Source organism: Micromys minutus (genome assembly GCF_963924665.1).
Source record: "Micromys minutus genome assembly, chromosome: 17".
Classification (NCBI taxonomy): domain Eukaryota; kingdom Metazoa; phylum Chordata; class Mammalia; order Rodentia; family Muridae; genus Micromys; species Micromys minutus.
In genome coordinates, this window is record NC_137952.1 from 20024823 (window position 1) to 20037476 (window position 12654).

The 12654-nt window shown below is 35.8% G+C and overlaps 1 protein-coding gene across 1 annotated transcript; it reads right to left on the reverse strand.

The window, feature by feature from the left end:
- Positions 1–9328: 9328 nt before the first annotated feature.
- On the reverse strand, positions 9329–10261 carry LOC308431921 (olfactory receptor 4F15-like; the record flags this gene model as incomplete). Its single annotated transcript, XM_080931520.1, has 1 exon — positions 9329–10261. One exon carries the CDS (start codon positions 10259–10261, stop codon positions 9329–9331), a length of 933 nt encoding a protein of 310 aa, XP_080787646.1.
- Between the last annotated feature and the right edge of the window lie 2393 nt (positions 10262–12654).

Sequence of the window (12654 nt, forward strand, 5' to 3'; positions counted from 1 at the left end):
GGTCTTCCTTATTTTTGAACTTCATATGGTCTATGAATAGTATCTTGGGTATTTCAAGCTTTTATAAACTCATAGACCTGGCATCAGGCTATTCCCAGACAAAAGACATTGAGTGCAGAACAGACACTCAGATCAGCCGCACCAGGAATAGTGCAGATCCACGGACATAGGCCTGGTGAGAAGGAGTTCTGACTAGCCAGGATGCAGAGAGATCTCTGCTGAACATGCAGAAAGTGCACCCCCCACCCCAGCTTGGTTCAGGGAACCAGTAACTCAGCAGCGGGCTATTTACAGCCTGAGGACTTTGAGTGCAGAACGGGCACTCAGATCATCCGGCAACAGGAACAGCCAAGATCCAGGGACACAGGCCTAGTGTGAAAACGTTACAACTAGCTGGAGATCAGGATATACAGGGACACAGGCCAGGTACAGGGAGAGGGAAGAACCAATCACAGACAACAAGATGGCAAGAGGAAACCAAAATAACGTACCCCAGGGAAAGCAAGACCACCTGGCAACAACAGAAGCCAGCTCTCCCATCACAGCAAACAGCGGAATAACAAACACTCCAGAAAAAGAAGATTCAGACCCGAAATAATACCTCAAGATGATGATAGAGATCCTTAAACAAGAACGGGAGGAAAGCCATAAAGAATTAGAAGCTTTTAAAGAGAAAACAAGAAAAACACTCAAAGAACTCAAAGAACTAGAGGAAAACATAACCAAAGTGATGAAAGAATGGAAGAAGGAAATTAAACAGAAATGGACACAATAAAGAAAATACTAAAAGAGACAACCCTAGAGGTAGAAAACCTAAAAAAAGAAATCAGGACTCACAGATGCAAGCATTTTCAACAGACTACAAGAGATGGAAGAGAGAATATTGGGGGTCAATGACAACTTTGAAAACATAGACAAAACAGTCAGAATAGAGGCAAAAACCGAAAGCTCCTAACACAAAATGTCCAAGAGATCCAGGACACAATTAGAAGACAAATCCTAAGGATAATAGGAATAGAAGAGGGCAAAGAATATCAACAAAGAGACACAGTAAATATCATCAACCAAACTGTAGAAAAAAAAATTTCCCTACCCTTAAGAATGAGATGACCATGAGCATAAAACAAGCCTACCGAACTCCAAATAGGTTGGACCAGAAAAGAAATTCTACCCTACACATAATAGTCAAAACGCCAAGTGCCCAAAGTAAAGAAAAATATTAAAAGAAGTAAGAGAAAAAGGCCATGTAACATATAAAAGCAGACCATTCAAAATTACACTCAACTTTTGAACAGAGACTATGAAAGCTAGAAGAGCTGGGACAGAAATCATGCAGACCCTAATAGGTACAGGTGTCAGCCAAAACTGCTATACCCAGCAAAACTCTCAATCACTATAGATGAAAAGAATAAGATATTCCAAGACAAAACTAAATTTACACAATATCTAACAACAAACCCAGCACTACAAAGATTTTACAAGGAAAACCCAATACAACGAGGGGAACTACATCCTAATAGAAACAAGAAAATTCCTAAGCAAGAAAACCAAAAGAAGAAAGACATACAGACACAATTCAACCTCCAAAAGCAAAAGTAGCATGAAAGAGTAACCACTATTCCTTGATATCTGTTAACATATATGGACTCAATTCCCCAATAAAAATATATAGGTTTTCAGACTGCATACATAAACAAATCTCAGAGTAAAAGGTTGGGAAAAAACCTTCGAAGAAAATGGACCCAAGAAGCAAGATGGAGTGGCCATTCTAATATTGAATAAAGTAGATTTTCAACCCCAACCCTAACCCTAACCCACTCTCACCATTGGACAGATCATGGAAGCAGATACTGAACAAGGACACTGTAAAACTAGCAGAGGTTATGAACCAACTGGAATTAATAGATATCTACAGAACATACAATCCTAAAACAAAAGAATACATGTTCTTCTCAGCACCTCATTGCACCTTCTCCAAAATTGACCACATAATTGGTCACAAAACAAGCCTCAATAGATATAAGAAGATTAAAATACTCCCATGCACCCTTTCAGATCACCATGGACTAAGGCTGGTCATTAATAACAACAAAGACGACAAAAAACCCATATACATATGGAAACTAAACAATGCTCTATTAAATGATAGCAGGGTCAAAGAAGAAATGAAGAAAGAAATTGATGATTTTCTAGAATTTAATGAAAACAAAAACGCAACATACCCAAACCTATGGGATGCAATGAAAGCAGTACTAAGAGGAAAACTCATAGCTCTGAGTGCTTCCAAAATGATTGGAGAGAGCATACACCAGCAACTTGAAAGCACAGCTGAAAGCTCTAGAAAAAAAGGAAGCAGATACACCCAAGAGAAGTACACAGCAAGAAATAATCAAACTTAGGGCAGAAATAGACCAAATAGAAACAAAAAGAACCATTCCAGGAATCAACAAAACCAAGAGCTGGTTCTTTTTGAAAACCAACATGATTGATAAACCCTTAGCCAGACTAACTAGAGGGCAAAGAGAGAGTATCCAAATTAACAAAATCAGAAAGGAAAGTGGAGAAATAATGACTGAAACTGAGGAAATTCAAGAAAAATACTACAAAAGCCTATACTCAACAAAGATGGAAAATCTGGAGGAAATGGATGAATTCCTAGACAGATACCAGATAGTAAAGTTAAACCAGGATCAGTTAAACCATCTAAATAATCCCAAAGCACCTAAAAAAATAGAAGCAGTTATCAAAGGTCTCCCAACCAAAGAAAAGCCCAGGTCCAGATGGGTTCAGTGCAGAAATATATCAGATATTTATTTATGACCTAATAACAATACTTTCCAAACTATTCCACAAAATAGAAACAGGTGAAAAACTACCTAACTCATTTTTTAAGGCTACAATTACCCTCGTTCCTAAAACACAAAGACCCTACAAGGAAAGAAAACTTCAGACTAATCTCACTTGTGAATATTAATGAAAATATACTCAACAAAATTTTTGCAAACTGAATCCAAGAACACATCAAAACCATCATTCTCCATGACCAAGTAGGCTTCATCCCTTGGATGCAGGGATGGTTGAATATATGAAAATCCATCAATGTAATCCACCATATAAACAAACTCAAAGAAAAAAACCACATGGTCATCTCATTAGATGCTGAGAAAACATTTCACAAAATTTAACACCCCTTCATGCTAAAAGTCTTGGAAAAAACAGGAATCCAAGGCCCACATTTAAACATAATAAAAGCAATATACAGAAAACCAACAGCCAACATCAAACTTAACGGTGGGAAACATGAAGCAATCCCACTAATATCAGGGACTCAACAAGGCTGCCCACTCTCCCCCTACCTATTCAACATAATACTCCTACAGCTGATAAACAACTTCAGCAATGTGACTGAATATAAAATTAACTCACACAAGTCAGTAGACTTCCTCTACTCAAAGGACAAACACGTGGATAAAGAAATTAGGGAAAAGATACCCATCACAATAGTCAAAAAAATATGAAATACCTTGGTGTGACTCTTACTAAGCAAGTGAAGGACCTGTATGACAAGAACTTCAAACCTCTGAAGAAGGAAATTGAGGAAGATCTCTGAAAATGAAAAGATCTCCCATACCCATGGACTGGAAGCATCAACATTATAAAAATGGCCATTTTACCAAAAGCAATCTACAGATTCAATGCAATCCTCATCAAAATACCAATCCAATTTTTCATTGAATTGCAAAGAACAATGTGTGATTTCATTTGGAATAACAAAAGACCTAGAATAGTGAAATCCATCCTCAACAACAAGAAAACATCTGGGGGAATCTTTATCCCTGACCTCAAGCTATATTACAAGACAATAGTGCTAAAAACTGCATGGTACTGGTACAGAAATAGGCATGTGGATCAATGAAATAGAATAGAAGATCCAGAAATGAGCCCTCACATATATGGCCACCTGTGTTTGACAAAGAAACTGTAAACATTCAATGGAAAAAGAACAGCCTACTCAACAAATGATGTTGGTCCAACTGGCATTCAGCATGCAGAAGAATAAAAATAGACCCTTTCTTATCTCCTTGTACAAAGCTCAAGTGCAAGTGGATCAAAAATCTCCACATTAAACCAGGTACACTGAAACTATTAGTTGAAAAACTAGGGAAAACCTAAGAGCACATAGGGACAGGAGAAAACGCCCTGAACAGAACAACAATGGCTTGAATTCTAAGGTCAAAGCTTGACAAATGGGACTTAATGAGATTGCAAAGTTTCTGTAAGGCTAAAGACACTGTCAAGAAAACAAAAAGGGAGCCAACAGAGTGGGAGAAGATCTTTACCAACCCCACAGCAGATAGAGGCCTAATATCCAAGATATACAAAGAACTCAAGAAGCAAGACACACGAGAATCAAACAACCCTATTATAAAATGGATAATTGGATACTAAGCCCAGAAAGCTCTGAACACCCCAAAAACAACTCACAGACTGTGTGAAGTTAAAGAAAAAAAATAGGGAAAAAAAGAAAAGAATAAAAACCATTATGATTACTCCTTACACACCAAGAAAACCTTAACTAATTCCAGGTTATATCCTGTTTTACATTTACTTAATGCTCATTGTAACTAGTAAGATCTTAATGCACTCTATCAAACCTATTTAAAAAGCCAAGCAATGACAAAAATGAATTCGAATACTTTTATGCAATAAAGTTTAAAATTTGTACATTTATCTTAGTTTTTTTAAGTAAAGTTCTTCAATTAAAAAAAAAAAACTCATAGAGACTTTGGCAACAGGCACAGGTGTATACAGATTAAAGCCAAATGGGGTCCCAGTGATAAAGAGAGGAGTGGATATATGTTCCCAAAACTAAGCAAAAATCTTGCTCCTGCTGAAATCTGCTTACAAGAGAAAATTTAGTTTTCTCCAGTGGAATATTACTGGATATATTAATCATTCTAAAGGCAGGCCTCATGCCCTGAAACAGATGGCCAACACAAAATGAACTTGGTGGTATTTTTGTAGATCTTTGTGACTCATATTTCTTTGCTTGAAATTTTTTCTTAGTGGACTTTTGCTTGTATATTATGGTTTCCAATTCTGTGGTTTTATGTTCTGGTGTGTGTGTGTGTGTGTGTGTGTGTGTGTGTGTGTGTGTGTGTGTGTGTGTGTGTGTGTGTGTGTCTGTGTGTGTGTGTGTGTGTGTGTGTGTGTGTGTGTGTGTGAGTATGAGTGTGCACTGTGTTTCTTTTTTTCATTTTTGCTATGGCTTTTCGTTCACATAGTTGCTTCTTTTCTAACCACCCCCCCCAAAAAAAAAAAAAACACATGGATCTTGGTTGTGGGAGGTGGAAAGAAGCTGAAGGAGTTGGGTGAGGTGAAACCATAATCAGAATATATGGCATGAAAAAAATTCAATAAGAAGTAAAATACATTTATAAATGAAAGTATATTTTTAACTAGAGTCAAAGATTTCCTGGACTGTGGGAAAAGAGCAAGTTTTAGTTAATAGTAAATGGTGTTGAGATCTTACATGCATAAGAGAAGTATTCTGAAATTGATTGAGGACAATGGTTATACAATTTTGAGTTTACTAAAAATACCACTGACTATGTGCTTAAAATAGTTTACATCTTTTCTTCATAACCAATAAATTATAAAATATTTTTGTCATATCATGAAAAGGTAATAAAAGAAACTTTGACATTCACAAAGATGAACTTAATTACATACTAGCCTTTTTCAGAACATCTGCCAACATCTGTTCTATTTAATAAAAAATACAAAATAACCTCCAACATATGGAAGAATATAAAATCAAGATATGTGACTTATAACAAATAAATGATCAACAATCTTAAAAGGTGTTGTCTGTTTCTGTTCCCTTATAAGGCCAAGATCACCTATGGAAACTGGGGGTAAATTAATGTAAGATTCAAAAGGTAATAAATAAACCATTGTGTAACCTCAAGAAAGGGTAATAGGTTACAAATGTTATAAACAGAAAATTGCGGGAGCAGTATGCTTTAACTGAAGAGGGCAGAAGAATAAGTAACATTTATAACAACATTTGTAAATCCTATAGAGAATCATTTTGTTTTCTAAAATTACCATACACTCACGTGTATGTGTGTGTGTGTGGGGGTGTGTGTGGGTGTGTGTGTGCTAGAAGGTGCTATGAAGACTGCCAAAAGGAAAGAGTAACAAATAGTCTATCCATGCTTATAGATAGTTGTAACATCTATGATTCATATAAATATCAGCACAGCAAGGTATTCTCAAAGGTGCAACAGTGGTGCTTAAATCTTGATGTTAACCAACAGGTAACTGATTAGAGGTAAGTCCCACTCAATAGGTGGAAACACATGCCTGCTACTGTAAACCTAGCCAGGTACCTGTCACTATTAGGTTATGGACTCTAGAGAGGAGCATTCTACTCTCCCTTCCCAAAACCAGAATAATCTGCAACTGCACACTGAAATGTATCCTTACAGACGCAGGCAAATATAACTCTCACCCCTCATCAAACATAAAACTTCTTTTGGCAGTAGATGGAACTCATCACTGAAAGCCACAACTTACCAAAATAAAAAAATAAAATGAAAAGAAAATGAACCAAAAACATGGGGTATCCATTCCTAGTTGAAATATCCACAACATAACTCCTATCCCTAAAAGTGAGGGACCATCAATAAAGTGGTGTCAGAATGACTGCAAGAGAGTGAGAAGCAGGGAGCCCATGGCTATGCATTTCCTATATTTTGTGGAGGAAATGGATCCATAAACTCCACCATTTGATTGTCTAAACATGACCCAAGTATGACAATACCAACTGACATGGTAACTTGAATGGAGGAGGTCTCACAAAATTATATCACTAAATGTAGAGCTATAGACAATTACTGATTGATGAGGAAGGATTAGTCTTTCGTAAGAATGAGGATCCTACCTGATTATCCAATATCAGGTTGTCCCCATAAAATCATATACAAATGAAAAATACTGCCCAGATTACATGTACATACTTATTCATTAAAATATGTGTAATAATAATATAGAAAAAAAACATAAATTTGGGAAAGAGGGTAGACATTTGAATGGTTGGGTTTTCTATTTTAAAATAAATTTTTAAAATAAATAAAACAATAACTATAACATGAATAGTTTTAGATATTTCAGTAGTTTATCTTTACTGTCTACTTGTTCTATTTTTAAAATTAATAAATATCTTTACATTAAATAAAGAATCACACTGAAAGCAGAACAGCTTAAAACCAATATAATTGTTAGAACCAAAACTACCTTTGTTTATTTATTTTTCTCTGATCCAATGTGTATAATATTTACAATAATTTGCCAACCTAGATAAATCAACGATCCTGTATAATTCCACCTCGTATGAATGCCTAGGGACTGGTCTCCTATCAGAGGTCTCAGAAAAAAAAAATGGTTTTGGACATTTCTCAGTGTGATGCAAACAATGGTCCAAACTCCTGTCCAGACTGACTTCTTCAATGACTTTCTCCTATATATAAAACCATAGTCAGGTGCTGAGATTCTGATATTCTCACTGTGGTATGCTTCTCAGTTAATCAGTTCTCAAGATTATAGTCAGGACATAGAGATGGAGGGACATTGTGTTGTCTAACCTTTTGTTCCATAAGGCATCTCAACAGGCAATGAAGCTATTCTGACATTTCCACTTTTGCATCTGCCCAGTGGGACATATATGTAAAGTCTTGAAGGAAGCAATGCAAAGCCAAAGCTTGAGGGAGGGAGTTTTTGTGAATGAGCAACAAATTGCAATCCAGTGTAGTCAAGCTGTTAGGAGCTGTGGGGGCATCAAAGATAACTGAAGCACACAAAAACTATGAAAAGCAAAGAGATGGAAGCTCAGCAACATTTTTAATCCTTTTTTATTTCTAATGATGCATTGTAGCTTAGGCTGGCCTTGATCTCAGTCCCCTCTTATTTAACCCCACTTACAGATTCAAGAGATCACTAACAGAAACTTCCAGTGTTGGATGGCTTGTAGACCACCTGATTTTGAGGCCATGTTCTTCAGGACTCCCAACCTCTAGTCAGCCTCTTGCCCATTAATAGTTTCAGGAAATGAACAGAAGTCCTTGTCCTCTCTATAAGAATTACCATTCCCTAGGAACTACATAATAGATATGCCTAAGTCTAACCATTAAGTCTCCTTGTGTCTGTGTAATCAGTTGTGTCTCCTTGTGCTTTCTCCTTCTCCTCTTTCCTTCCTGGAATTTTTCCCACCTACCTTTCCTTCTCATCCAGTGATAGACTGGACCCACCTTGTTGTATTATGACATCATCCTACACAACATGCTTTCTGTTTACTTTTTTAAAAAAAAAATTCTCTCAAATGTAAGCTGTGTACAACTATTACCATTTGAAAATATTCTAAATGACTCTTTTCTCAGAGTTAATTAGCTTGGGTAGGCTGTAAAATTGAATTAGCATTCAACTCTGTTAGAAATCTGAGAATGGTTAAATATCTAAAAACATAGGAAGCCTAACACAGCTTCCAGAACCAAGACATGTTGTGGAGACAAATCTCCACTAGCAGTCTCTTGTTAGGAACATGTGAGAGCAAGCTTTCTGGCCCAGGGTCACCTGACAGATCTTTGAAATGCAGAAATCTTGAAGTGCTGATAATTTTGGTTTAGCAAAGACTATCAGTCGACTCTTCTGCATAATGTGTCCCTTTCTGGACAGTATTAGTCTGTAGATTAAATAGACAGTTTCTGCTCATTGGCTGCTTAGCCACAAAGTATACCTCACCTGGAGATAGAGATGATCGATGTCTTTGTTAAATACACCAAAGGTAAACTGTAAGGAACAGAAGTGTTTTAACAAGAGATAAATAATACTAAATGTCATAATTTATGGATTTCTGACATTTTTGAAAAACGTGTAACTATATACCGTAATCTGGACTATTGTCCATAAACTAGTCTCAGCTATTTCTGACAAGAATATTTTTAAAACACCTAACTATGAAAAAGGAGCCATGAATTTCAAAACCACCTTTGTTATAAACACATGTATTAGTAATTATTGGCACAGTTATTTGAGCATTAAAAAGTTAACAAGATACTTGGTTCCTATTTGTTATATAGACATACCTTCTTTTTCTTCATGGAAAACATTGCTTATTACTTTAGAGAAACAAAATAGACTCATCTGATAGGAGGTGATTTTTTTAATGTACTCAAAGAATCTCTAACACGAAATCTTTTAAGGGAATTTAATGTATGAAGTTCCAGTACTCACTTGGGAATTTTATATCTCAACCAAACCATCTACATTAATTTTTAAAAGCCAAGCGCTGACAAAAAACTTTCCTGATTGCAATTTTCATATCTCTGTTCCTCAATGTATAGATAACTGGATTTAGAAAGGGAGTCAAAACTGCATCAAATATAGCTAAAAATTTATCTACATGTGTTGAAGGAGCAGGCCACACATAGAAAAATATCAAAGGGCCAAAAAACAAAACTACAACTGTAATATGAGCCAACAGAGTAGAAATGGCCTTGGATGAACATCCTGAAGACTGTTTCTGGACAGTGGTGAGGAGAAAAGCATAGGAAATGATGAGCAAAAAGAACGCAATCAAGGAAATGAACCCACTATTGGCAGTAATCATGGACTCTAGTTGATAGGTATTTGTGCAGGCAAGCTTGATGAGTCGTGGAATGTCACAATAAAAGCTGTCTAGTATGTTAGGGCCACAGAATGGCAAGTTTATAACAAAAGCCAACTGGGTTGATGAATGGATGAGACCAATGATCCAAGCAGCAACTAATATTAACAGGCACATCCGTGGGCTCATGATGGTCAGATAACGTAAAGGTTTGCATATGGCCACGTACCTGTCAAAGGCCATGGCTATGAGGAGTACCATCTCAGTGCCTCCAACAGCATGACTAAAAAAGATCTGACTGATACAACCTCCAAAGGAGATGACTTTCTGCTTTCTGAAAAGATCACAAATCATTTTGGGTGCTGCAATGGAGCAAAATATAAGATCAATAACAGAGAGATTGGCCAATAAAAAGTACATGGGTGAATGCAAGTAGGGGTCCGAGGTGACTGTAACAACTATGATGAAGTTTCCTGTCAAACTGGACACATAGAACAGACAAGAAAAGAAAAAAAGAAAAACCTGGATCTCCCAGGAATTTGAGAGCCCCAACAGCACAAATTCAGACACTGCAGAATGGTTTGCTCTAATCATTTGCCCAAATCAGAGGTTTGCTTTAATGTTACCTAAAGGGAAAATGAGAATATTCACATTACTGGTGTCTTCATACTCACTATGAAAAGGTAAGCTATCTGTGGAAGGCAAACATTACCTGAGCATTTTACAAAATTCGAATGGTATTCTGTTGTCCACAAGTGTTTTTGTTACAGATGGCAAAGCATTGCTGTAAAGAAGAGTTGCTGTAGATCTTTAACACAAGCAATTGTAAGAAATCCAGTCGACTGGTGAACATGTCACACCTGATCAAACACAGAAGCAAGAGCACTTGATGTTGATGTGCGGAGTTTGTGCGTTTGATTGAATCACCCTCTCACTAAAGGTCTTGTTTACCACATATACAGGATAGACAATGGCTGTTGCACAGAAATGCTCTGATTTTGTTGCTCAAGCAAGAAATCATCTTTCTCTATACTGTAATTTCGAAAATATCATTTATTCTTTCATATTCAAACCAAACAGCACCTCAACTTGTCACATTTTCCTCATGATTCATCCATACATTTACCCATTTTATATCTGGTAAATTTCTTAATCATGTTGGTTGATCTTAAAAACAAAGATTTTTAGTTGATTAGTGATTTAGTTGAAAGAGTTCAAATCTATAAATTCATTCCATTCATTGTGAACAAAACAACATTTTACATGCTAGTAAGTAGAAACAAAAGAAAAATGTATTTTAAAGCATTTAATCTCCTAGATTTTTCAAGCCACACATAAAATATGTATATATGTGTCTATATAAACTTGGTATTTGCTCTTGACATTTTATTTATGCTACCACTGGTCTAAACTACAGATTTATATTCCTTGTTAGTTTTCACTTGTTTTTATTTTAGAGTCTAAGAGATGAGTGAATGGATGGATGGATGGATGGATGGATGGATGGATGGATGGATGGATGGCAGAAAGACAGATATTTTTTTCTTAATGTTCTATTCTGTGAAAACTTATTTTCCATAGCTATACATTATTTATTATACTACTCTACAGTTTCTATAGGTAAGTTTTTGCTTTACTATTTATGTATTCAATATAGGACGTAATGTAGTGTTATAACCAAGAAAAGGCTCTGGAGTAAGACTGTCTATTTCTAAATATTGATATCTTTGGTCAGCCTGGAAGACAATATGATAAAATGTGATTTAGTATTATTTCTGTTATTATACAAATAGGGATTCTTAACTGTGCAAAACCTAAGCAACATAAACAATAGTGAAAAGAATATTTAAATGCTCTAAAGCCTTAATTAATTATGGAGAGAGAGTGGGGGAGAGAGAGAGACTTAAAAGACCAAATTTCAAATGTTGTTTTTCAAACGTAGAAAATTTTAAGCAAGGAGCAATGGGGCAGTATTGGGAATGTGATTCTAAAATGGGACTCATGAGACAGTTCTTGTTCATCATTCAAATGAAAAGAAACATGAGAAAATGAATGGTGAGGAAATTGTTAATTTATTTTGGGAGATATTTGATGGATACACAACAGCAAGAGCAAGAACTCTAAGGTATGAACTTAGCTGCAGAGTCCAAAGAACAACAAGGAGGTTAAAGAGGATAAGTGTGAAGGAAATGAGAGTCATACAGGTGAGGTCTAAGAGGCAACAGGGTTGAAAATCAATCAGGCCCTAATGAACCATAATAAAGGAACTCTATCAAAAATACTGAAATATTCCATGGCTAAACAGGACCACAAAGGCTTTTCTATAACAAAGGACAAATTTATCAATGTACAAAATTAATACTGTAAAACAAAAGTAAAATAACAGAAAAATAAGGTTGTCATTCTAAGAATAAAAATTCTCCCATCAAAATAACTTTTCTATGCATCCAAAACAATATAATAATGGCTCAAAGGTTTCAGACAGCAAAAAACAAATGCATCTTTTGTGGGTACGTATTAGTTCTCTTTTCTGGATACTATCTGGAAATAGCAGCAAGTACTTGGGCAACTGAAATTTTCATGTTAGAAAACAGTACAGGGCCTAAGATAGTGTAACAGTTATGAAGATGGAAAAAATAGAACTAAAGAAAGAATTAAAGAATCCCTCCCCCCAAAATCGCATTTACAATTAAGACATATAATCTAAAAAGAAAAGAAGTGAGGCAAAGAACTGATCAATAGGCACCGAGATGCACAGGACTTGTGTCTTCTGAGACTTAAAGACAAGAATTTTTCCCTGGAGGGCTCAGTGATTTCAGAACCTCTTTTGTTCCAAAAACCTTGATCTTATTTTAAAATAACATTTTAATTATTTTTGTCCTCCAGGTCATCTGCTGACTATAACCTTTCTTTACTTTCTTACTTAAATACCATAAAAAAGAGCCCACCTCTCTCTAGCATACCATTTCTAAAAATTATTCTATATT